Source organism: Mandrillus leucophaeus, unplaced genomic scaffold, assembly GCF_000951045.1.
Source record: "Mandrillus leucophaeus isolate KB7577 unplaced genomic scaffold, Mleu.le_1.0 Scaffold145, whole genome shotgun sequence".
Classification (NCBI taxonomy): domain Eukaryota; kingdom Metazoa; phylum Chordata; class Mammalia; order Primates; family Cercopithecidae; genus Mandrillus; species Mandrillus leucophaeus.
In genome coordinates this window covers 1,894,537-1,922,404 of record NW_012101421.1, presented here as the reverse complement: position 1 = coordinate 1,922,404, position 27,868 = coordinate 1,894,537, and the positions used below count along the sequence as shown (strand labels likewise).

General features: G+C 39.3%; 1 protein-coding gene across 1 annotated transcript in view; it reads left to right on the top strand.

Moving 5' to 3' along the window:
- KLHL14 (kelch-like family member 14) overlaps nucleotides 1-27,868 on the top strand; it is a 102,583-nt gene that overhangs the window by 58,736 nt on the left and 15,979 nt on the right. The window contains exon 5 of the mRNA XM_011974443.1: nucleotides 22,107-22,196. Coding sequence (XP_011829833.1) covers nucleotides 22,107-22,196 — 90 coding nt within the window. The remainder of the gene's footprint in view (nucleotides 1-22,106; nucleotides 22,197-27,868) is intronic.

Here is a 27,868-nt window from a genome sequence, read left to right as displayed (position 1 = left end):
TGAATCATAGACTAATTCTACAGTTCAACATCTGGCTCCCATGAGGATATGTGAATGACATACTCTAAATTTCAAGCAACCATGAGGAATTTCTTCCTCTTGCTTTTCTTACTTAGACATGCTTTATTTTTTATTTGACTTATTTACTTAAATCTACCATCAAATTGCACTTGCAACAGATTGTTCTTTCCTTAAGATTTCACATACTACATCAATGACAGGTATTTATAACGTTTTCTTGCGTAACTAAACGTGGGCCAAAGAGAATAAAAATACTCATTCCATTCACCTTATTTACTATGGTACAATCAGGTTGACCAGAGGTTTTGGAGCTATTAGTTCAACATCTTGCCCATTATTTGGTAAAGCCCTCCAATTTGGAGAGAGAGGATATTTCAATCTTGTTCTGAGTTGGCCTTTCTCTTATAGTCCCAGTCTAGACATCTGTCTAGCAGATAAGGATAGTGGGACAAATAAGAATAGGTAAATAGTAGAAAATTAAAATTAAACTAAAGCTTTTAGGAGTCATAATGTAAAAGGCTTATATCTACAAAAGTCACATTTGAAAAAAATAAAAATATAAACTAGGTATAAAACAATGTAAAGGAAAACTGATCAATTTTTAAATATCAGCTATATGAAGTGAAGGTATAAAATTGATTGTTAAAAGTGAAGCAAGCTAGGGCTGGGTGCAGTGGCCCATGCCTGTAATCCCAATACTTTGGGAGGCCGAGGTGGGCAGATCACCTGAAGTCAGGAGTTTGAGACCAGCCTGGCCAACATGGCAAAACCCCATCTCTACTCAAAACTACAAAAAAAAAAAAAAAATTAGCTGGGCGTGGTGGTGGGTGCCTACAATCCCAGCTACTCAGGAGTCTGAGGCAGGAGAATCACTTGAACCTGGGAGGCAGAGGTTGCAGTGAGCTGAGATCGTGCCATTGTACTCCAGCCTGGGCAACAAGAGTGAAACTCCGCCTCAAAAAAAAAAGGCTAGCAAGCTAAAAGCTTCACAATTTATAATAATTTTAACTTTCATCATTCCGTTCTCTCACCAAAAAGGCCAGTGTTTTTCTACAGCTGATACATGATTGATAATTTGTATTTACCACTGCCCTTTGGCTTTGCCCACTCTCTGAAGAATTAAATAACAAAAAGACAGGTTGAAAGGAGGTAACTGAAGAAATAATAATATTGGAATAATATATAAACCAGAGCACTGGTCATTGAATAATCATGAGTTGCCTATATTTTAAAAATATAGTCATCGTTTATCATTATAATCCAAGAAATCTTGTTTCTCAGTTAATAAAAATTTTTCCCATAAAATGACTTCTAAATGTCAGATGAATGTAATTCAAAGAATGAGAACATAAAATTAGTGTCTGTTTTCAGAAGCACCATTAAGGCCTTTTAGTAATTTCACTGACTTTTTAGATTTTCCAATTGAAGATCCACCTATAGACATTTCTTTCAACTCATTACTGTGTAGTAGAAATAAACTTTGGGCAGCTCTTGTCAGCTCAAGAGCCCTGACTGGTTTGAAAATTATTTTCCCCATAAAGGATGATTATACGGATTTGCTACAGTCATCTTTGACTATTAAGGATTAGAAAGTTAACTGCTACTTGAGGTGAGGAGCTATAATTCATAAAGGATCTAGGTTAAGATGACAAGAAAGATTAGAAGGTATGTTGAAACTGTTTAACGAATAAAGATCACCCGTATTGAAATATATGTGTATTTGCAAAAATCTGAGAGGGCACCTTAAGGTAACTTAAAGACTTTTTATCGTTTCAACTTTGTCATTAAAATGTTTGCTCCTAACTTAAAATAATTTATTATATAAAAAAGTGAATTCAATAAAGTAAAAAATAGGTTGAAGCTACTAAAAAAAAACCATCCATCGGTAAATACCAATGCATTTATAAAAACCTGAGACACCTCTTTAAGGTAAGGAGGAAGACTTTCTCTTTTAACTTCTCTAAAATGTTTGTCTCTTAAAGCAATTTACCCATTTTGAAAAGTGAATTTAATGTGTTTGACTCCGGTGTGAAATTATTCCCTGAAACTCAAAGAAAACCATATCATTTTTCCAAACACATATACACCCTATATAGAAATGCAAGTTTATATTGAAACATGGATCAGAGCTGCTTATAGACTAAAGGGCAGAACTAAATTCTAGCTCATTACATCTCTGCTATGTCAACACCACAGGACTTATCTGCAGATTTTTCAAGATATTGAGAAACCTGACCTATTTTTAAACATGTATGTTTAACAATATTAGCATAGGGTATGCCTGCTAGGTGTCTGTACATATGAGTTTCTAAAGGAGAAACTATTTTATAGTGCCTTCAGGACTCATGTATGAAATTCAAAAATAGGTTGCTGTGAAAGGTTGAAACAGATTTTGGTCCAGCTCAAATATTTGGTATACTAAGGAAGAGTAGAGTCAAGAAAATAATATTGACATTCTCCAACTCAGTGTAATCTGCATCAGAAAAAAAAAAAAAAAAAGATGAGCACCAGAATTTTAAAAGAGAGGCCCTTAATTTTGGCCTTAGTGTTGTAAGTTTTCCTCTTTGTTTTTGTTGGCCTTGGAATTCTGTACCTGAGCACAGTTCTTGATGCTTTTTCTGGGGGGTAAGCAAAGAACAGTGTACACCATCTAGTGGCTCAGTTCAAAATTGCTGCAGTTAACGAAAGGCGAGTTTGGACAGGAAGCAGCAACGGGTGTTTGCAACCATGGCAATTAACAGACCTCATTCTTCCTTCTACATTTCTGCAAGAGACTGAGAAACGCTGAAGTAGTTGCCATGATTCCAGAGAGAAGCTCTCACAGTACATAAAAAGATTCAATCTAGGAAGTTAATTTAAATAGCCCACAGTTAAAATCCTACTCTATTTCAACTATGTATCTATAATTACTCTGCTTTAATGAGAACTTTTTACTTGCCTTCTTAGTACCAGAATTAGTATTACTACTGTAATACTTTGTTCTATCAGGAAGTGGGCAGCTTGGATGAAAGAGGAAATGCGTTCCATTTGTGATCATATGCTAAATGAATTGCTTCTTTAAATAATCACCAAAGTTGTGGTCGCCAGCCTTTAAATTCATAGACAGCCATGGAGCTAACACATAAGGGATTCCTGAATCCACAATCAGAGGCACATTCTCTATAAATTGAAAGTATAATGTCTTCTATGTACACTGGGTTCACCACTGCAGTTCAAATGCAATTAGTAAAAAAGCATTACTAAATTATCAATTATTTACTTGTTACATAATTTTCATCAACAAATATTGTATATCACCCTCATCCAGGAACATGCAAAAATATGTTTGTTTATATGTAAATGTTATCAAAGGTAGATTTTTTAAAAGAAATTTAATGGTGTTGATTCCTGCAGTCCCAATTCTAGGAATTTACTTCAAGAAAATAATTATTCACATGTTCCAAGATATTCATTTCAGTGTTGTTTATAACAGCAAAAAATTAGAACCAAAATTAAGTGTTTTACAATTAGAGATGGCTGAATAAATATTAGTTTAGCCATACCAAAAGAAATAGCATACTACTTTTAAAAACTATTAATGAACATCTACATTTATTAAAATGAAAATAGCTTACCATATATTTAGGTGAAGGCAGCATATTGCAAAAGCATATACACCATAATTCATGTTTATGTATTAGTGAGTGGGCAAAGAAAAATGTCTAAAGGTTGTTATTTTATTTATAATAGAGATGGGGTCGCCCCATGTTGCCCAGGCTGGTTTCAAACTCCTGGGCTCAAGGGATTCTCCCACCTCAGCCTCCCAAAGTGCTGGGATTATGGGCGTGAGTCACCATGATCGCCTAAAGGATATTTTTTATCTCAAGAGAAATAAGTCATTTATTTTACAAAGCATAATAGAAAGAGAGGAGTCAGGATGACCCCAAGGCTTTTGTCCTGAGCAAGTAGAAGGATAGAGTTGACAATGGCTTAGGTGGGAAGGGGAATATTTGGAGAGAAAAGTCAGGGGTTTGTTTGGGGGCACTGGTAAGTTGAAGAGCCTATTTGATACCCAAGTGGAGTTAGATTGCGGTTTTTAAAGTCATACTCTGGGGTTAACTTTATTAACCTTTTCTGGGAGGAGGAAGATAGTAGATATTTTAGGCTTTGCATGTCATTAGGTCTCTGCTCCAACTATTCAACTCTGCAGTTGTGGCACAAAAGCAGTATAAACTGTTGGGAGTGGCCATGTTCCAATAAAACTTTATTAACAAAAACAAAGTATTAAGTGTGGATGGAGGTGAGAAAGATTTACAAGCAAGCTCTTGGAGCACGCTGAAGTTTACAGATTGAGGAGATGAAGAGCAACCAGCAAGGAGTATGAACAGGGAGCAGCAGCCAATCAGGTAAAAGGAGGATCCAGAGAAAATGATCTCCTGGAAGAACACATTCGAAGGCGTGATCTACTAGGTCAAATGTTTCAGGTAGATGATATGAGGTGAGCGTCGAGAAGTGACATTAGATTTAGCAACATGAAGGTTAATTTAACAACACTGTGTCCATGGAATTATGAAAGTGAAAACCTCACTGGAACAGGTTGAAGTGAAAATGGGAAAAGACACCCTAGAAATCTTGAGCAAAGACAACTTTTTTGAGGACGGTTTATATAAAGGTGAAAAGAGACATGGGATAGGTAGAAAGAAGGGGATATTGACTCAAGAGATGTCCTTTTTTTAAAGGGACCAATATAGCAGCATGTTTCCCTGCTGATAGGAGAGATCTGATAAAGAGGGAAAATTAATGATGCAAGACACGATAAAATTGCTGGAAAAAAACATCCTTGAGTATTTGAGAGGATCTAGTACACAAATAGAGGGCTTGACTTTAGAAAGGAGCATGGACGGTCCATCCATGCTAACAAAAGGCAGGCAGAGTACAGGTCTGCTGATGCAGGTCATTTGGTAGGTATGAGGCAGGGAGGCTGTGGGAATTCTTTTCTAAATGTTTGTATTTTCTTAGTGAAATAGAAAACAAGGTTATCAGCTAAAAGTAAATCAGGGAGCAGATGTTAGAGACTTGAGGAGAGAGAACAAATGTGAAATAATCATTTAGGACAAAGGTAGGCAAACTTTTTCTGTAAAGGGAAAGATAGGAAATATTTTAGACTTTGCAGATCATTAGGTCTCTGCTGCAACCATTCAACTCTGTGGTTGTGGCACAAAAGCAGCCAGAGACAATACATAAATTGTTGAAAGTGGCTGTGTTCCAATAAAACTTTATTAATAAAAACAAATGGTAGGCCCATTTTGGCCCATGAGTCCCTCGATTTGAGAGAATAGAATAATTAATGGACTAAGAAAACATAATGGGAATTTTAGGCAACAATAACATGAATGTAAAATGAGGCTTATTCACATAGTGATATAAATTTATCTAGTCACATTCAACCCTGTGGGTGTTCACATGGGACTGAATATAGGCAAGATTTGGTTCAGCTATACAACTCTGAAGAATAAAGCAAGAGGCAAGAGAGTTGAGTGTGTATGCCAGGAAATTACTGCAAAGATGAGCTATGAAAACTAAACGGAGTCAGGAGGGAATAAGGATATGATGGTATGATGTGTGAGGAACAGTGAAAAAGAGTCAGGCTTAATGGATTTAGGTCTTGCTACTAGCCCTTGATGCTCAGATACTCTTCCTGAGGGAAGAGGACAGTTCATTAACTACTTTATTAAAGAGTAAGACATAAATTGTGACTCAAACTTGTTGAGTGACTGCATAGAACAGCCAACGTTTTGCAGGGTAAGAGTGATGTTACTCCCCATTTTATCACCAGGAAAAACAGAATCCAAATCTATTCAGAAGTAGTATTTGAATAAATCTGTACTGTAAACACAATACATTGAATAGATTTGTATTGAATAGATTGTATTTTAAACAGTCTTGTTTATAATAATATCTAGTTTCTTAGTTATTAAAATTACTCCTTGTCTTCCTCTTTATATTACATAAAGATGTTCTTGCCTATTCCTTCTCCCCAAATACTACATATACCCATTGTCACATGCCAATTAATGGTCTTTTTTCTTTTGCTGTCCCACATTTTCTTTGCCTCTTAACTTTTACATGCAGCTGTGCTTTATTTTTTCTGGGCTGTGACTTGAAGAGTTTTATATGCTTCATATTTTTTCCCTAGAGACCTTTCTTTTGTTGGATTTCCACATTTTGAGATGATGGCTTTTTTATTTTGGCAGATTCTGCACAGGTGATGAATGTGACCAAGATCTAAGGAGGGGGCCTATTTGCTGCTCATACAGTTCAGGATTTACTCCCCTCCTTAAACTCTTCCAGGCCTTTCTACTGAGAGCAGTAGGGTTTGTGGAATTCAGGGACCTCCACCATCTTGGCTCTTGTTATTTTTCCACTTTACATCCCATTGCTCCTTATACCTCCCCTACACGCCAGCCAACTGTTAGGCACCCAAAGCTGCACTCCAGCCACCATGCCTTTGTGCACACAGATGACATTGGTGGGACCTCCCTGAAACCCTCTCCATCTGTCCACTTCTCACTCTTCCTTCAATGGCCCAACACAAATCCACCTGTAGTTACTATTTTCCAAGACAACTGAAAAAAGCGATTACTATTATCATGCCTCATCTTTTTCTGTACTTTGGACCTCTATTACATCATTAACTACAGTCAGCTTTATGTTAAATTTTCATGTGCATATAAATTATCTCTCTCTGAGACATGAGCTCCTGGTAGAGATGCTTACATTGTTTTCTGTTTCATATACAGCACATAGTAGGCGTCTGATACATGTTAGTTAAACATTAAATGACATCCCTTATCCTTCTCATGCAAATGTGAGTTGTTGGCTAGTAAGTTTAAACCAATGTAACTCTGAAAAATACGGGTACTTGTGGCACTTCATCCTATCCACATGTCCAGATATCATCATCTTCTGGAAACCATACATTCCTGCCCCCTTATAACTCAAAATAGTATTATGATTCAGTTCTGTAGTAAATCCATGCTTCAGCAAACTTTTGTTAAGTAGTTAGTATCTCAAAGACACTGTTTATTTGGAGATGTTTTGCTTGGAGAATATTTGTGAAGAAACTACAGAAAGGGGACAATGAAAGAACAATGTTTTACAGTTTGTTTGTAATGAGCCTTGTACTTTACGTAAGTTATCCAATTCAACAGAATTCTCACAATAGCTCTGTGAGTTAGATATTATCATCAACATTTTACTGATGAAGAAAATCAAGACTCCTAAACTGACACAGGTAAATGATATCAAACCTGATTTGTATGACAATACACTGTCTTCCATTTTAAAAAGCAAATTGTACATAAATCTGTAATACTGAACCAAGTATCTAAACCTACATACTTATTTAATTACCTTTTCATCTTAACCAAATTGTTTTCCTTTCTCTATTTAAAATTTGTAGTATTATTTGCAAATAACAGAACTCCAATTCTATATCACTTTAAACTATTTTGTCTTTAATTTAACAAACACTTATTGGGCATCCACTATGTGCAAAACATTTTTCTACACATTAGAATTTCAGTGGTGAGCAAGACAATCCTTGTCTTACTTACGCAGTTAATACACTAGCATAGAAATAAATCACTTGAGGCCAGGAGTTCAAAACCAGCCTGGGCAACATAGCAAGACTCTATCTCTGCAAAATATTTAAAAATTACCCAGATATGGTGGCACACACCTGTAGTCTTAGCAATGTGGGAAGGCTAAGGTGGGAGGATCCCTTGTGCCCAGGAGTTGGAGGCTGCCGTGAGATATGATCACATCACTGCACTCTATCTCGGGTAACAAAATGAGACCCTGTCTTAAAAAAAAAAAAAAGTTCTAAAGGTAGGCATTATCAAGTGATATCGAGATCACAAAGGAAGGGTAAGGGAGTAGAGAATGATAGGCAAGGGCTTTCTAAATGGCACTGTCAGGAAAGGTCTCTCTTCCAGCAGACACCTGAATTAAATGATAGAGTGAACCATGAGAATATTCAAAGGAAAAACATGTCAGGGGCAGAGAGAAGAGCAAGTGCAAAGGCCTGACACAGGAATGTGCTTGGAGTGTTGCAGAAGCAAAGCAGTCAGTATGGCTGAAGCACCGTCAGTGAGGCAGAGTGTGGAAAAGGAGCTTGGAAAGGTAGCCAGGGCCAGGCCATGTGATCTTTGCAGACCGTTCTGGAAACTTGAAAATGTATTCCAATGAGAAGTAAGGAAATGACTGAATAGAAGGGAATGTCATCACCTGACTCTGGTTTTGGAAGGACCTTTCTCAGCAAATTGTGAAAAATAAGCCTAAAGGGGACAAGAATGAAAACAAGGAGACCTGTGAGGAGGCTGTCGCAAAGGTCTATGGAATATAGGAGGTTTACTGGGCCACATGACCAGGAGGGCAAGGCAGTACTGGCCTAAGAAAGACTAAGAAACCAAATTTCAAAATCCCATCAGGATGGCTTCTCTGAAGGTCTCATTTCTCACAACACAAGCTCCTTCTTTGCTCAGACCTGCTTCTCTATTACTGTAAGCAGCTCCAAGATTTGTGGTCAGAAAAGAAACGACTCTCCTTTCAGCTCCAGTGTGAAAACCCCTTGCAAGTACCTGGCTGGATCATGCAACCCTCCCTAGACCAATCACTCACATTCTACTGCTGTGTGTACAAACCTGGCTTGGGGGGTCAGGTAATGGGGTGCTGTAGAAGGGGCAGCTAGAAGGGAGAGCAGGATGAAAGAAGTTTGCATTTTCTTTATTTTTTAAAGATACAGCAGGGGACCCTGTGAAGACAGCAGAAGAAGGTAGTGTCTGGGGAGAGACTGAAGCGGGCATGATGCTACCTAACTAAGCCAAACCCCAGTGGTTTCTCCTATCTCTAGATTTTGTTTTGACATAAATCTTCTATACCACCGCCCTATTCCTTTCAAATGGCCTCATATGGATCTGTATCAGTGTTTCAAATGCATTGCAAATGTCCCTAGGGAATAAAAAGGGCGATAATGCCAATTTCTCTGACAAATCCTCTAGCACCTCTGGTGGGATGGTGTTGGGCACTAGTGGATTCTCAGGAGAGATACGCACATTGGCTCCAACCAGAGGAAATTGGAGCCATGCTTTCTTAAAAAGTGTTCCTCGGGAGCCCGGAAGCAGTTTGTCAGAAATACATCCATCCATCCATAATCAGTTTACTGAATGAGCTTCACATACGAGGCCAGCCAAAAACAACTTCATTTTTTTCAGCCACCGATTTTCAAACCCTCTCTGTTGGATGATTTATCTCTCCCTGCAGGTTGTACCTTGAAAAGTTCTAAAGTGGAACCAGTCACTTTGGACCATTAAATCATCCCCTAATACATGTAAAATGTCTCCATCTCCTACTGTATCAGGAATTCTCAAGACCACCCCCGGGTTCAGTGACTCACTGGGAGAACTAACAGGATTATGGAATAGCCATACTTACAGCTGTGACTTATTACAGCAAAAGGATACAAAGCAAAACCAGCAAAGGTTAAAGGCACACAGGGCAAAGTCCCAAGGAAACCCAGCTCAAGCTTCCTAGCGTCCTGCTCCTGTGGAGTCACACAGGACACATTCATTTCCAGCATCGAATTGTGACAACACGCTTGAAATGCTATCTACCAGGGAAGCTTGGTTAGAGACTCCAGCCACGGGTTTTACTGGGGGCTGGTCAGGTAGGCATCTTCTAGAACATACCAAAATTCCAGACTACCAGAAGAAAAGGAAGTGTTCAGCGTAAATCACATTGTTTATACCAACAGTTTGGGTACAGAGAGCTACTCTTATCAGCTGAGGTAGTGGGAATGCTCCTGAAATCTTAAGTTCTCAGATGCCAGCCAAAGGCTAGTTTTGCAGGTAGCCCTTTCTGAGGAAGCAGCCTCAGGCCTGCCATGTGAACTCTTTCCTGCACACCTGTATTAACATGAGAGTGAGCCAGGCTGGCCTGCCCTGAAAGAAATCAGCCATGCTGTGTATTCTGGTTTCACCAGGAATACAGCTAGAGGAGGGTGTGGGGTAAAGGGAGAAAAGCTCTTATTTGCCTGGTTTCCAGGACCTGGCCTACTGCTCCTCAGGAGGCAACTGATACAGAACTGAGTTTCTCTGGTGATGAACTGTCTTTATGAGTTCTGTTGTGAGCCTCTTTCTGAAGACATCCTACTTCCCCATGGGCTATACCCACCACATAGCTTTTATTAGGGTCACCTTTGACTGCCAATTAATCTTCTTGTGGTGGGAGGGGGTGTCCTTTCAAAACAGCTCTGGCCAAGCAAGCCTCCACTGCACCAGCTTAGCCTGCAGGAAGGTGCCAGGTACCATCGTCTCACCAAACCCAGAAGTGCAGGTGACTTCTCCCCCAGCTCTCCTTCACACTCTCGTGACAGATAGCTTTCCCCCAGCCTCTTGCCTTCAGACGTCTCCCTGTGCCTGCCAAGCTCCAGGAGACACGCACATATCTGATTCAAGAATTGTCCCACTCTCTGCCTTGTCTTTAGGGTGGAGGGTGAGACGATCATTATTCTCTCTTGTTGATGGAAAATGCACAGTATTCCCACAACTACTTAAAAAAAACTACTCACCAATTGTCTTCCACATCTTTGTACGTATAGACTGCATGCATGTGTGTGGACACACAGACAACCAGTTCAAACCAGTTTTAGGGGCCAAGTTATCAAGTCCGGTATGTATCTTTAGATTGTCTTAGCACTAGGGTCTCAGTCTATATTCTAAGACTGGAGAAGTGACAAATATTCATATCATTCATAAATACATTCATAAAAAAATATTACTTAGTATTCAGTGAATGTCTAGTTTTGCCAGTTAAAAAACAGTGCCAAAAAAGGGGTAAAGGGATTCATCATGTTGTTCTACATGCTCTGACCTGCACTGCTTCAGTTCTTCACCTTTTCCCAGCAATCAAGATTGCAGAACCTCCTGGAAAGATGGCTCTAAGCCTCATCATGGCCCTGAGCATCCACCTTGGGCTCATCTGCTAAGATCACGGACTGCACCTTCATTTCCCTTATGTGTGACGAGCTGTTGACTCAATATAATCCTGATGTCCTGGCCCAACTGCTCTAGTACTTACTGGACATAACACATACACCTGCACACACCATGAAATGGCCGTTGGAGGACTGTATGACAGAGTCTTCTGAATTTTTGCAGTGAAATCGGCTTTAAAGTCAAATAAGTGCAATGGCACCAATAACACACTGAGATAGCTAGAACAAATGCAATGACAGATTATCTAACAGGAACAAAGGTATTGCTCACAGTTCTGATAATGCTACCAATTGCTTCCAGAATGATTAGTTGGCTACACATGTCAGGAAAGATTTAATTAGAGCAGAGGCTGTGATCACCGGATTGTGTAAGAAGAGAGTGGTCCAGAAGGAAACCTGAGTAGGTAGAGCAGACCCGCTGTCCAAAAGGACAGTGTAGATAAAAGCACGTTCCTCTTATTTGCACCATTGTCTCCCAACACATTTTCTCAGACCTCAATTAAAAAGTTGATATTGTAATAATTTAACATTTATTCATTTGTTTATTTGTTTAGTTAGTTAGTTAGTTAGTTTGAGACAGTCTTGCTCTGTTGCTCAGGCTAGAGTGCCGTGGTGTGATCTTGGCTCATTATAACCTCCACCTCACAGGTTCAAGTGATTCTCCCGCCTCAACCTCCCGAGTAGCTGAGATTACAGGCATGTACCACCACATCCAGCTAATTTTTGTATTTTTAGTAGAGATGGAATTCCAACATGTTGACCAGGCTGTTCTCAAACTCCTGGCCTCAAGTGATCCACTTGCCTAGGCCTCCCAAAGTGCTGGGATTGCAGGCATGAGCCACCGCGCCCGGCCATAATACAATCTTTTTAAAATTTTTTATTTTATTTTGTAATTGACAAATAATAATGTATAGGGTATACAGTGATGTTTTGCTACATACAATGTATAGCAATCATATTAGGGTAATTAGCACATTAATCATCTCAAACATTTACCATTTCTTTGTGTTGGGAACATTCAACATTCTCCTTCTAGCTATTTGAAGCTATATGATATGTTATTGTTAACTGTAGTCATGATACAGTGATATAGAACACTAGAACTTATAAGAAGATTTCAGACATTGATCTAATTCTAATAATTCATTTTTAAAAAATTAAGCTAATATTTAAAAATTATATCACAGGACCTCGCCCAAGGCCTGGCACTTAGCAGGTGCTCAGTAAATATTTGTGGAATCTATGTGCCTTTTCCTGATAATGACACTTACTGCTGCAACAGCCTGGAAAAATCTCTTTTCAGCCTTATGATTAAGCTTAAGCCTCACTTTCTCACTGAAGTTTTAGTCATTTCCTCCCTAGAGCATCTATTGCTCTTCTACCTGGAGTACTCTGTATCCTATTTATCTGTTCTCATGTTCTCTCTCTCTCTGTCTACACGGTGAGCTCTGGGATGAAGGAATGGTATACAATTCATCTTCATATACTCAGAGGTTAGCATACTAACCAATAGGTACACAGTACATATTTTTGAATGAAATGAATTAGCTGCTTGAAATATGATTTTTTTTTTTTTTTTTTTTTTTTTTGAGACAGAGTCATGCTCTGTTGCCCAGGCTGGAGTGCAATGGTGCGATCTCGGCTCACTGCAACCTCCACCTCCTGGGTTCAAGCAGTTGTCCTGCCCCAGCCCCCGAGTAGCTGGGATTTACAAGCACATGCCACCACGCCCGGCTAATTTTGTATTTTTAGTAGAGACAGGGTTTCAACATGTTAGACAGGCTGGTCTCGAACTCCTGACCTCTGGTGATCTGCCTGTCTCGGCCACCCAAAGTGCTGGGATTACAGGCGTGAGCCACTGTGCCTGGCCCGAAATATGATTCTCAATTACACCTTCTGATACTTTGTAGGTTTTCAAATGAACCACTAGAGTCCACTTTCCCATATTTGAATATGAGGGTTTTGCATCAGAAAATGCCTCTTATAAATCCTCATTATGTAGGCCACACCCATTTCCTTCCTTCTGCCCTCAATAACTTGGGGCAACTATGGGGCCATCATCCAAGATAATTTAAACTACATAACAATCATTTTTGCTATCCTGTTGCCATATCATCCACCTTATAAATCGCCCTGACTCCCTTAACCTTTGTCAAAGATTTTATTATCAAATGCTTAAAGAATATATGTTGCTCTACTACTTTAATTCATTTAGAAGGTTTACTATTTTTGACATGATCCTTTTGGGGTGTAGAACAATAAAAAGTATCAGAGTGATGATACTTTCTCCCAGAAAAATATGATCTGGAAGATACTGTGTTGACACTTGGAAAAGGGCAATCAAAGCTCTAGAGTGTTTCATTGACTTGTGTCTGAAACACACAACACTTTGTGAAACAGGAAGAAAAACTAATCTTTGAAAGAGATGGCAGCTTTCATTCCCAAAGATGTTTTACTCTCCAAAAGTAAAAGTAAAACTATATTTAAGTTCCTACTAGCATGCCAGGAAATATTCAAAGTAAAACAGTTGATATTAAAATAACATGATCATAATTTAGGAATATATTAGTGAAAATATTTGAACTAAGATAAAAATAAGACTTTGAAGGTCAGTTTTGCTTAAACAGGTAATAGAAGTCCAATGTGAAATCACATGAATCTCACTGCTTATTAGCACTTCCCCAAGTTAAGTGTTCAGAACTAAAACTGTAAATCAACAAGGTTTTACTGAAAACCTTTGCCCTCGGCACAATTAGGTGTTATCATAGTTCTGGAAAGAAATAATATATGGCCAGCCTTTGAAAAGCTTGCAAACCTCCTTTGCTTAAAACTGACATACGTGTTGCATGGTGACATCAATCCTAGAAGCCATAGAATCCTTACCAAAGGCACCCTTTCTTCTTCTTTTCTTCTTTCACTTCCTCCCTCCTTCGCATCTTCTGGCATCCATCACAATTTTTTCCACCTTCTAAAAAAGTGAATTCCATAGTCTCTTAGCTAGCATTCAGTCATTTGTGCTATTCATTGATCAATAAATCAACATTTACTGATGCATTAATATTTCTGATTACTATGTTATGCCTAAATGCTGTAGGGATGCCAGAGTCTGGCCCAGTACTATGTGCTGGCTTCTGTGCTAGGCATGAAGCTATGGAGATGATAGCATCTGGCCTTCAGGGGCTCATAGATCTTTTGGGGGTGGCAAGCCAAAAGCAAGCCATTTTAATACACTGTTTCATCACTTGGCAAGTGACACAGTAAAAGCATGCATTTAGTCCAATCATTGCACAAATGAGGGAGTGATTAAATGATCTTCATAGTCAAGAAAACTGACCCCTAGATACAATTTTGAACTATGAGAGACAAGCTCTCTTGGTTCTTGCACAGCCTCCTAAATGCACACTTTTTTTAGATTCATACACCTTAAACTCACTTAAATAAATTCATCTCCAGGGATTATGAAAATCTGGCTTGGTATATGCAGAACAAGTCGGAGGTAAGGGAGAAAGTGCTGGCCACCTTTGGGTTAATTCAGAACATTTGCCAACTCATAACTGGATTCAGACCATAAAAACTCTTACAGGGTTAAACTTTCCAGACTAACTGTCCATAATGATCAAATCATCCCCCAAATATACAAAATGTTTCCATTTATTTGTAGTTTGAAACTATAGTAGAGTCGAAATATAAAAGAAAAAAAGTAGCAGAGCTTTTTCTATGGATTATTTATTCAATAATATCTACCAAGCACTTCGTAATGTGTAAAATGTTTTACTGTGTAGCTGTTGCTATCTCCAGGAATGCGTTAGCCAAGTTGCTAGATCTTTGCTGTAAGACTGAATGGTAGGATTAAACTAACTAGCACATTTTAAAACATTTATGTTTCTCAATTGCATTTACTTAAAATTGAAGAATTTTTTTTTTTTTTTTTTTTTTTTGAGATGAGTCTCCCTCTGTCGCCCAGGCTGGAGTGTAGTGGCACGATCTCGGCTCACTGCAAGCTCCACCTCCCCGGTTCATGCCATTCTCCTCCCTCAGCCTCCCAAGTAGCTGGGACTACAGGCGCCCGCCACCACGCCTGGCTAATTTTTTGTATTTTTAGTAGAGACGGGATGGTCTCGATCTCCTGACCTCGTGATCTGCCCACCTTGGCCTCCCAAAGTGCTGGAATTACAGGCATGAACCACTGTGCCCGGCCAGAAGTTTTCGTTTTGTTTTGTTTTTGTTTTTTTTAAAAAAACCTTCTAAGATCCCATGGCAAGGAATATTCAATATTATTAAAGCGAAGCATCTTTCTTTCAGGTTATTTGTTTTCAACAGCATGTAATTGCTATTTGAATTTGCTTCAATGAGTAAATATTCCACAAATATATATTCTAACAGTATGATGCTTCCAAAATATCATTTATTTTGTTCATTCCTAGAAAAGAATACCTTAAAAACAGAAATTATGTAATTATAAGTAACAAATTATATCAAAAACTCAAACTCAACAAAAATGTGTAAAATACAAATGGATTTTAAATGTAGGAACACTTGCTGCACCTGTACCACAAATAAATAAAGATTTAGATTTTAACTAGACATGAATTGTTCACTCACCATATTGGCAAAGATACAAGTGTAAAAATGGGTACAATATGATGATATCCATCAAAATGTAAAATGCACCTATTCTTTGGCCCAGAAATTTCACTTACAAGAATCAATCCTACAGATAAACTATGCACGTGTGTTATGTATCTGCAAGGACACTCAACACAGCACTGCGTGTAACAGCAGCAACCTTCAAAGCATGACCCTTCTGTCCATCCCTACTGTCCCCTCCCGGCCAAGCCTCCATCTTCTCTCATCTAGATCACAGAAGGAACCTCTGCTTGGTCCCCCTCTTTTCCTTCTTTTCCTCCTACAACCTCAATAGTAGCCAGACTGATATTTTTAAAACATAAATCAGATTATGTCATTCTGCCACTTAAACCCCTCCCATGCCTTTTCATCATGCTTAGCATAAAATCCACCATGCTTATTCTGGCTCATAAAGACCTGCATTTCAGCCTGTGTCTGCCTGCTGACTTCATCCCATGCCTGTTGGGCCCTCACCCAAGGTGCTCACAACACACAGGCTTCTCGGGCACAACCAACTTGCTTCTCAGGCACAACCTGCTTCTCAGGCACAACCAACTCATTCCCACTTCTGGACCCACTGCTTCAACTAAAATAATAGACAGGCACTCACTCTCTAGCACATCGTCCCATTGTATTTCTCTTTATGTCATCCGTCATCACCTGGCTGTGCTTCTATTTGTTATTTATTTATCTGTGTTGTTCTTCCTCTCTATCATATAAGGTCTAGGAGAGCAGGGATGTTGTCTGCCTCGTTCAGTTAAGTATTATCAGCAACTGGAAAGGTGCCTGCACCTAATGAGTGTTTAGTGAATGTTTGTTGAATGAATTAACCATCAGAAGGAAATGGAATCAATGATAGAATGCCCATCAACGGGAACACTGTGCAGCAACTTAAAATATTTCAGTGGATGATAATGCCAGCATTATCTTCTGACCATGTCCTTCCACACTGCACTGGTCTGCCCTGGGCCTCTCTCCTCATCCTCATCTCAGATCCCTGTGTTCTGGTCTTCTTGCTGTCCCTCACACATTTCAAACCTGTTCCTCAAGGTCTTGCATTTGCTATTCTTGCACCTACACCCTGGACAGCTCCCTCACTCACTTCATCTCCTCACAAGTCATCTACTCAGAAAGGCCTTCCCTGAGCACTGGTAAAACTCACTAATCTTGCCACTCCCTCTCCCCGACCCAGATTTATTTTTCTTCTTACACTTATCATTTCAAACAAAAGAGCTCATTTCTTTGTGTCTGTGTTTATTATGTGCTTCCCCTGACTAGTGTGTACCTGGTTTGCTGCTTACCATGACCTCCCCTGCAGGTACAACATTGCCTGGCATGGAGTAGCACAAAAACACATACTTGATTAATGGAGAAAGAATGAATGAATGAATGTATTATTAAGTGCGAAAAAGCAAGACACTAAACAGTATGTCTATAGTATGCTGCTGCCATTTGTGTTAACAAAAATGACCCAGATATATAATGTCTCTGGAAAGAAAACCCAAGAACATAGTAACAGAGATTGCCTCTGTGGTAGAGAACTGAAAGGCTGAGGGCGGGCCGAGGGTAAGAGGAAGACTTATTTGTTCTGTATGTCCTTTTTTTTAAGATTGTATTTTTACCATGGGCATTAATTATTTTTTCAAAACAACTGAGAACTTTGTTATATCTGACAGTTTTGCAAGCTTATGTGTTTGAGACCAAAAATATCAAGGCCTTCACAAATGTTACATCTAATTGATAAACATTCAATAACCATCTATTTAGCAAGTCTATATTCTTGGCACAGCCCTATGCAATCTCTTGTTTGGATATTCATGAAAATCTGGGGGTTGCAAAGGATACCTATGCTTTCTGCTGGAAGAGGTTTACATTCCTTAGATGTAAAATGTGAGAAGAGGAGACACAGTAGTGTGGATCTCTAGTACAATAAGGCCTTCAGGAATACAAACAAGACCCCTGGACATCTTATAGGCCAGGAAAACAGCCTCTGTAACCAAGATATTTCAAATTTCAAGGTTGAAATATGTCCTCATTGCTTAAAAAAAAAAAAAATCTGCCAACAGACTCTACCCACCCTTAACTGGCTGATTTTCTCAGTGTTTTTTCTGGCTCTATCAAACAAATGTACTCTGCTTTAAGAAAACCAGCTATTCGAATATCCAGATTTATAGGAAATCATTTAAAGGAATGTCTTCTTGCTTTAAGGATTCATTCAAATATCATAGCAATAAACACGTTTAAAATACGATTCAATATAAAAAATTATACACAAATTTCAAAAACACCATCACTGAACACTCAGGAACTCAGTAATTACTTGCTGGATGGATGAACATACCTATTGAAAATCAGTAGAGTGAAATGGATAAGGGCGTGAGTCGGGGTCCAGATATCCCCATGTTTGGATTCTATCTCTGCCGTTCGGTACCCGAGTCTGACCTTCAACAAGTGACTTACCCTCTCAAGGCCTTTTAGTATTTCTAAAAAAATGAAATGAATGAGTAATGCCTCCTTTACAATTAGTTGTATTAAATGGAAGATGTGAGCCAATTTAGGTAAATATACTATCGGTATATTTTATCATGTATTATTTCCTTCACTTAATTTCTGCTTGGCCAAGGTGTGAACAAATGAATAGCAAGAATGCAACTGTTTTTGTATTTCCAAAGTCATAATATAGATAAATATAATTATATATTTAATGTACATATATGTGGCACATAGTAAATGTTTGGTCAGTGCTGGTTATTATTGCAAAAAGTAACAGAGAATTCCCAGAGAGTCTGACTCCATTTTCCCATCCACAGAGACCAATTTTGTGCATAAGATCTCAGGACATTTTATTGCTCTGGTACAGGGAGGGGTAAAAGACTGTGTAAATGAGATTTTTATGGCCTTAAAGTTATGGGGAAACAATTAACAGGTACATAAGTTAACTGTGGCAGAGATTCAGAATGTTACAATTGCTAACATCTATTTCCTGTGTGATGATTAGTCATTCTGCAGAGTAAATACTGTGACAATATCCTCTCCAAGTTTATTTTATAGCATTACCTGATTCCTACTTTCTTAATTGAAAGTATTAAATGTAAATGTTTTATTTAATTTCCCAAGACTAGAATAGAATTTTGAGTGCTTGGAGTGGAAGGGAAAAATGGTACAAATTGCTTGAAATTTAGAGATGAAATGAAGTGCCCCTTCAGGTGATGAAAAGTGTTTTCTTCTCCAATTTTCTGGCTTTTTTTTTTTCTTTCCTCCTAGCACTACCTGTTTGTTTAATAAAGTTGAGAAGTCTCGCAAAGGGCCTTATAAACACGTGTTATTAGATTTTGAATCTGATTTGAAAGTGCCTCTCTCCTACTCCGAGTAAAGTGACCTTTTTAAATGGAGGGAAGTGGGTTTAGATGACAGTCATGATAAATGCGGTCATGTTCACTCAATAAAATAAGGCCCAGTGCATTTGAGGATAAATCAGTGAAATGTACAGCCCCACCTGTCTGTCTCCATCATTCATTTCCACTGTCACTTTCACAGTGGCTGATGGATCACAGTTGCTGTAAAATTAGACAGCCTTTAATCTCATTTCATCCTGATTAGCTTCTCTTTCCCCTTTCCCTCTAACTCACTGACTGACACGCTAAAAACTCACACTGGGCTGTATGTGAACCTGGAGTACAAACCTCCCCCACTACCTGCTTGTGCGGGCGAGACACTTGCCCACCTCTGGAGAAATCTGGAAAGGAGCAGGCATGTATCTGTGGTTATTTAAAAGAAAATCAATAAGTGCAGTACCCAAGGCCATTTTAAACAATTGTTTGCTCTTGTTCACTACCCTATTTATTTTGCTTTTCTTTGGGCTTAATCAGAAGTCAAAGAAATTAGGTCTTTTGCAAAATTCAAACATTGATTGAATATAGATTTTTTAAAATAAATTTGGGAGAGTTTTATATTCAGAATAATTTCAATGAGCATTTGAGTATATTTATAGCCTCTCAATCCACACTAATAATTCAGAAAAGACAATAATTCAGGAATGAGAGTACTGAAATGCTCAGCCAAGAAATATAGCAGACAAGTTTTAAAACAAGGGTAAAAATGTGTAAATAGATGAGAATTCCTTCAAGTAGCCTTTAAATTAGGACTTCAAAGACCTTCTTTTCTCTTATTTTGAAGAGTTCAATAGTTAGCTTAGTGCAATAGTTTCATTTGTTTGCATAAAGCATAACAATAGGGGTAATCAAATGAAAAAGAGGCTTAAAAATAAATCATGTATTGTTTCCTTCACTTAATTTCTGCTTGCCTGAATGAGAGCAAATGAATGGCAAGAACAAAACACAAGTGTCATTTTATTTTCAGAGACTGTACTTTATTATGAAGCTGGACTTCTGGTTTAAAAAATAATAATACCATTTTTCATTATTTATAAGATCTGGGCAAAATGTTGAACTGACTGAAAGTTTAAAAGAAATATTTGAAGAGCTGTGGTCATAGAATAAGTTCGTTGTAGCTGATGGCCTCTATGACTGCTCTGTATCTCAAGTGAATTGATGCATACAGCTGACAATTAATGCTGAGTAAGTTTACCACTGGCCAGAGGATGTTACCGTTAACTGGAGTGGCACCAGGTTGCTCACAATATGATAACGGAAGCTTCGTTTTGTTTTTGGTATTTTGGAACCAAAATTATGCTCCAAACAATGATGAACTAATTAAAGGGAAGAAAATCTTTCAAACATATTCCACCTCTGTTGCTCAATGAGCCTCACGTATACTCTGCCACAATGAATTCTGAGTAGTGAAGGCTGCAGGATCTACACAGGTAAAAGTGTTTTTCAAAGAGAGAAACTGAGGATTGATGGGCTAAAGGACATTCTTGAGATGACTGTCAAAGTCAATTGACCTGATTCGTGGACCACACAAACCACTGCCCACCCAATTTCTACATTATCCCCCAGATTGGAGGTTTACCTACCAATGCCTTCTGCCTTGTGGGTATAAGTTCAAAAACAATGCATATTTACAGTACAAATAAATAAGTCAGTAGGTAAATAAACAAAACAAAACTCCTAAAATCCCATGGTAAGAAGCTTAAATGATCTGATTTGCTCTTTCAGAGGCTGTGTTGTAAGTCTCAAACCTGTGCCTGTTTCTTATTTTTTATTTACATATCTTAGCCAGCATAAATGCTTCCTGAGAAAAATAAAAGATAATAAAAACAAAATGAAATGAGAGCTATATAGCACCCAAAATAAGTCAGGCGTGAGATAGGTCTCCTCACTTTCTCTCTCTCTGCATTGGCAAAGGAGCACAAAGTAAGAGTTGGCCCTGACTCATATTGATTTCCCACTGCACTGGTTTCTTAAGTGCTCTGTTGATCCGTGTCAAGGAATAAGTTCCCTGCCTGAACATGCACATCACCTCCCCATTTGTCCTCACCTAGATTTAAGGTGCCCATATGATGAGCTGAACAAGGACATCATTTTTCCTACTGGGCCCAAACCACTGTAGGAGATATAACTAATGCTCTATACGTTTACATTTACCATAGGATATTATTGTAGCAGAGACTAACACTGCACAGCACGAAAGGAGACAGGAGCATCCTATTCTGGTATTTTGTGTCTCCCTAAAGGAAATGTAAATCAGAACAAATACAGAGAAAGCTGGCATTAGTGGGTTTCTGAATAATGTCCCCTCCTCACATCCACCACATTTGGGCAGAAAGAAGGGAGAGGCAAGGAGAATAGATATTTGTGATATTCCTGACAGTTTTCATCTTTGTTACAGAAGAGCTCCTAAGCAGATAGATAGAAAATGTGTGATTGTGCTGCTAATGACATTGTACAGGAAATTAAGCGTATACATTTGGAGGAGGCATTAAATCAGCAGGACCTTAATTTAAAAACTTAAAACTGTATGGAAATTCAGCTTGTTCATTGCTGTGGAATAGAAAGCTACCAAGCACCCTGAGTCTGTTTATGGAAAGACTGCCAGCAAACCAAGTTGGGCAGAGCATCTTAATGGCTCCAAGTGTATTCAGGGATACTTCTTCCAAGAAGTAACCCCAGCCCTGACCATTTAGGAGTGTCAGTCGTTCAGATCACTATCCACATCATCAGGCAGGTTAGGAGAACCTAGGAATTGAAAGCAGCATGACAGGTTGTTCTTGACTAATTTCTGGAATAACATTATGTAAAATTAGTCAAAAGGGGTTGGGTTTGAAACCACTGGGAACACACCGCTGAGTCACTGCATAGGGATCCCTGGATTGGTGACTAGCGGCTTGGCTACCTGTGCGTTCTTCTTCCTCTGAGTCAGTCTCACATTTTATGCACTTCAGTGAAACAAATAGCCAGTGAGCCAAGGTAGCAAATCCTGAGATGGAAAATTTCATATGTCTTTTTTTTTTCCTTAATTTCAGTTATGCCATACAACAGTGCCCACCACTGCGTTGTGGAGGTGGAAAACTTCTTGTTCGTGTTGGGTGGAGAGGACCAGTGGAATCCGAATGGTAACTATTGAACAACTTAATTGGAGGTGCTCAGCAACTATGTGTGTAATGAAGGGCATCAGTAGCAGTCCATTTTGTAATTAGTGTGGAAAATACATTTCTGTGCAACGGGGACAAATGAAGTAGTCAAGAAATGGGGCTGACAATTGGAGAGAGGGTCAATCATTGAGCTAACTGGGGACATGTGTAGCAGAGCGATCACTCATCAACTGTCTGGGGATTTGGCTTCGCAGTGATACCCCAGCCCCTCTCCTTATCCATCCCCTGAGGAATGCTACAAGCATGAGCACAAACTCCCTAGAGGAAGGGAGCAAGCTGCAGCTGTTAAGAATCCTCACCATCTTCTCCAACACCTTTCTCCCATTTTATCAATAGAATAATGTGGGTTGCAATACACAAGCATTATGTCCAGTCATGCTGCACATAACTTTAGCTGAAGTTATTTTGCAGCAGGTATTACTCGACATCCATTCCAGTTGCTGTACCTTTTGCAAGCGCTTCTTCCATAGATTATCCACCATCCTCCCCGTTGATGTGATTACGTCATAAACTTATTGCAAAGAGAAATTAAACATTTTAACGCACTTCCCAAATCGAACACAAGAAGAACACTGTGGCTTGCAGAATATGCAAAATTATCAAGATATTTTTGGAAAGCTTGCACATGAAGGAGGAGTTGCAGTTGTAGCCTTCTGTGTAACAGAGATAATTATGACTGAGAAACTATAAAACAGCTTGCAGGTACACATTTTTACTTTAAAACCCCAGAACATCCAGCTGAAATTACATATACTGCATATATTTTATTGTGAACGCTCTCTTTCAGCATCTGCACCAAGGCAAATTATAGAAAATTGTTACAGCTGTTCACTCTAGAAAATCTTCAAGGAAAACAATCCAGGCCACCCTCCAAGAACATTTCTTTTAAGAGAGGGGGACATTCTTTCTCAAGACCTGCAGCTTTGTTGTGCCACATTTTCTAATGTTCGAAAGAAGATAGTTCCTGGGCTCTGTGAGAAACAGATTTGGAACAGGAGCAAGGATGATATTTCCTGTCTCTCCCCTAACTTACCTTTGTAATGATGGATTCGATAGGTTACCAGAAAACCCTGACATGCGCACAATGCATTGTAAACTCCTCATTTACTATTTAACTTATCCTTCTTCAGAAGTGATTCGAACTGTAAGGAGCATTTGTAAGCAAACACACAGTGTGCAGCCACTGGGTTTACCTAAGCGAATAATCTGCAGAACATTCTTTTTGAAGGCCAGGTTAAAACTAAAACATGACAAGAGAAAACAGGAACGTCTTCAGCCTACTGCGCTTCGCAGGTAGAACAGGCCTTTGTTAAAATAGCAGTCTTGGTGCCACAGTTCATTCTCACAAAACACTGTGAATCTGCCTGACTTAAGGTCTTAAGTCAGACCTTAAGCAGCAACACAGAAAACCTGTTCCACAGGCATATGCAAAGAAAACAAACAAACAAACAAACAAACAAACCTGTAGCTACTTGCTGTTCAATTTCCAATCAAAGACACATCTGAGAGAACTGGGTGGAGGGAACAGGGGAGAGTTGAAAGGACATATTCCTTCCTCTAGTCTAGAGAATCAAGATTTTATCTTTGAACTAATTCAGACTCCCATAAAATCATGCTGTTGGATTACACTGATTTTCTCTTTCCCGGCCCTGAGAGGAACAGCAGTTGGGTTTAAAGCCATCAGTGAATATGCTATGAGAAATGACTAGAAACAGCACACAACTGCATTTACCATAGGGATGGTTCTCACCATTGCCACTCATGGGCTCCCTGTGAAGCCCCAGAGGATAAATTCTTTAGACCAAAGTACTGAGGCATTGTGTGCTTTTGAAAATTATTACTAATGCTAACCATGTGACTATTGTGTCTCTTCTCTTTGCTTTAACCACTAGGATGCACAGAACTAAATTTTAGTATAACTTTAATTACTATATTTTAATTTTACCTTTAGCCTTAATACAGGCCTGGGAGTGCTCTCTCTCTCTCTCTCTCTCTCTCTGTGTGTGTGTGTGTGTGTGTGTTTAAGATCCCTTTTTAGAATTTTGGAAGCTTCCACATGAAAGGCTGAGTCATTGTGTCCCTGACTCATTTGGCAAGTGAAGTCATTTAGCATAGATTTGGGCAAAGGAGGCTGGGCCATGGGCTGGGCTCACCTAAGTAGAGGAGAACTGGTTACGCCTTACGGCAAGCAGGCCAGTCTTATGCACTTCATGTCAGTCATTGGCTAAAGCCTTCCCCCAGGTGGGGCATGAGGGAAGGCAATGAGGTGGCCTGTTCAGCAGCAGGAGCTGCCGTGACCATGAGCAGCCAGCATTCAGCAGCCAGAGAATGGGTGAACCGGTCTGGTAAAGGAATCTGGGCTAAGGACCAAGAGCATCCGCCACAATCCCATGAATCATTTCCATACTCCATCCATCTGGTCAACAATAGTTAACTTCATTAGTATTATTAGTAGTACTTATTGAGTACTCCTTATTGCCAGGAACTTTGCTAAGCACACACCTACATCATTTCACTTAGTCCTCACAAGCATCCTGCAAATCATTCCATGGTAGCTCTAGTTTTACTATGAGAAGACTAAGCCTGAAGAAGTTAAATGACTTGCCAGCAGACATAGCTTACAAGAAGCTGAGCTGATTTCATCCTAGGTCTATCTGATTTCAGAGCCGTCATCTTTAGCCACTGTAATATACTGTGTTTCACATAACCATATGTATTTGGTTAGATGTGTAACAGTCATGTTTTGCTTTTGATCTTGATCTTGTGAAATTAAATCAACATTGGATCACATGGAAAGTGGCTCCCACTCACTCACAAGGAACTCTTCATCATTCCTCATTTTAAAAACTGTGAAGAGACTCAACCATCTCTAAAATAAGAGCGTCTTGTATTATAATACCTCATGCAATTAATACCAAAACATATAAAGGATAGTAATTCTATGATAATATATAGCATGCTTTAACATCACTGCTGGCACAAAGAAAGCTTTTAAATCCGTGGGTTCAGATGTTATGTATGTCAGTCCCAAAGATGAAATCTTCTTAAGTGAAACATTAGTTCTTATGACAATGGTATCTGAGATGTGTGCCCTTGAAGTACAAAATTGCGAATTTCAATACATGCTCATAAAACACAAACATATACTCATTGAAATAAATATAATTATATCTATTGATGATCTATTGATGACCACAACTTGAAGTCAGCAAATATATTAGTTATGGGAAATATAATCAAAATATACACATAAGGTTTTCTACTCAGATATAATTATTAACTCCTATCAACTCTCTTCATGTCATTAGTGATAGGAATGCATGATCCTCTTCTAATAGATATGCATAGACTCTGTCAGTGCCCCAGCTTATAGAAACCCAGTTTACATTTGTCACTTCCTGATAACTGGCTCCCAAAACAACTGCTCATAGGGAACTTCTTTTCTTCCCACCTCCTTCTCCTCTACATTGGCTGGGAACCACCACCCTTTACCCCATTCATCACATCAGCCCAGTGCTAAGCAACAATGTTGGTGACAGGGCACCAGCACAAAAAAGAAAAGTGGAGGAAAATGAGAAAAAAATATGAAAAGGATGAGAAAAAACAGAATGTGTGAAGATAATCCAAAATTTCATAGCATATGGCCGCCACTCTCAGGCTGCTGGTAGCATCTCCATAGTAGCCACAAGGAAGGAGAATAACCCCATTTCATCTCACCTTCCTCACTCTACCACACTCATTTCTCCTGAGGTTCATTATCCTCTCTGCACCTCCTTTGCCACCTCCAGAATGCCTTCCTTCTTTTCGTCTTCCCGGTCCTCCATTCTTGCCCTATTTTTGCGTCTTCTTTGGGGGTTCTGGGGACAGGGTCTCACTCTGTTATCCAGGCTGGAGTGGTGCAATCATAGTTTACTGCAGCCTTGAACTCCCATCCTTGAGCAATCCTGTCACCTTAGCCTCCTGAGTAGCTGGGACCACAGGCATGAGCCACCACACCCAGACTCTTTTGCATCACTGACCCTGCCTCTGGAAACCATTTTCTCATCTCACATCCATGTTACACCAATTTCTGCTTAGCCTCTTCTCTGAATCAAGGCCACTACCATTACAACCCAAAGTGAACACTGCTAGTTTCTACCACCACTGCTCAGCACGTGAAGGCACTCTCGGCCCCATTGCCAGGAGGAGGCAGATATCATCTTCCAAATGGAAATTCTAAACCAAATATCTAGAGAAACATTCCTATACATAGTGGGTAGGTTCTACTTTCTTATGAATATCATTAATCTTCACCTGAATTTGGGAATTAACCTTGGAACTTGACTAAGAATGATGATATTTTTTCTACATGGAAATGATTGCAGATTTCACAAAAACTCACTTATTAACCAGCTCTAGACATAATTCTTTCTTGAGTTGGAGCCTCCTTATGTGAAATACAAATCTTCTGAGTCTTTCTTTCCCCCTGGTACTCTTATTTCTTCCTGTGTGTCCCCAAATAAAACTCAATTTACCACTCAACCTAACCATCCAAACTTTCCCACATGATTCCTGTAACTCATGATCTCACATCAGCAAAATATCTATAATCCTTAAATTCTCCTCTGAGTGGTTCCTTTAACTTCTTTTCTAATCAAAACCTAGCACTGTTTTCTTTTGTTTTGTTTTTGTTTTGTTTTGTTTTTATGGAGTCTCACTCTGTTACCCAGGCTGGAGTGCAGTGGTGTGATCTTGGCTCACTGCAACCTCCAACTTCTGGGTTCAAGTGCTTCTCCTGCCTCAGCCTCCAAAGTAGCTGGGATTACAGGAGCCCGCCACAATGCCCGGCTAATTTTTGTATTTTTAGTAGAGACGGGGTTTCACCATGCTGGCCAAGCTGGTCTCGAACTCCTGACTTCAAAGGTCTGCCCGCCTCGCCCTCCTAAAGTGCTGGGATCACAGGCATGAGCCACTGCGCCCGGCCAAAACCTGGCTATCGTCTGAGAGTACTGCTTTCCTGCCCACTCTTTCTAATGGGAGCCAGTGTATATCTACTTCCCCCACACACGTTATATTATTAGAGGCAAGCAGCTTCTCTGTTTTCTCTTTATTGCCATTCTCAATCCCTTAAAACCCCAAGCACTTTAAAGGATATCTGCAGATGATACCATTTGCTGTCTCTTTATGTGGCAGTAATCCACTGTTTTGCCGGTAATGCCACCTTTTCACTGACCATCATCCCCTCGTGACCTTACTTCCCATTTTACTGAGCTTAGCTTCTATGGCCCATCCCTATAAACACTCCTCATACACCTGCCTTTTGTTCTCTCTCTCCTTCCTCTGTATTTGCCTGGCAATACTAGTCCTGGTTAAACCTAACCCTCTTCCCTCTCTCCCCTGCCCCTGAGCAACTAAATGTGGATAGAGAAAACCACACAGCCAAACTGGCAACTACTCAGCTCCACTAAATTTCTGTGGTCAATGCACCTTTCTACCCTCCAAGGTAACTATTTCATTCCTCAGTCTTTTCAAATGCCTCCTTCTTCAAAGTCACCATCCTCACTCTCAGTTGATGGCCTTACTTTTTAATTCAATAGAAGCACTCAGAAGATAAACTCTTCATTTTGCTACCTCCAATCTATTCACTTATTTCC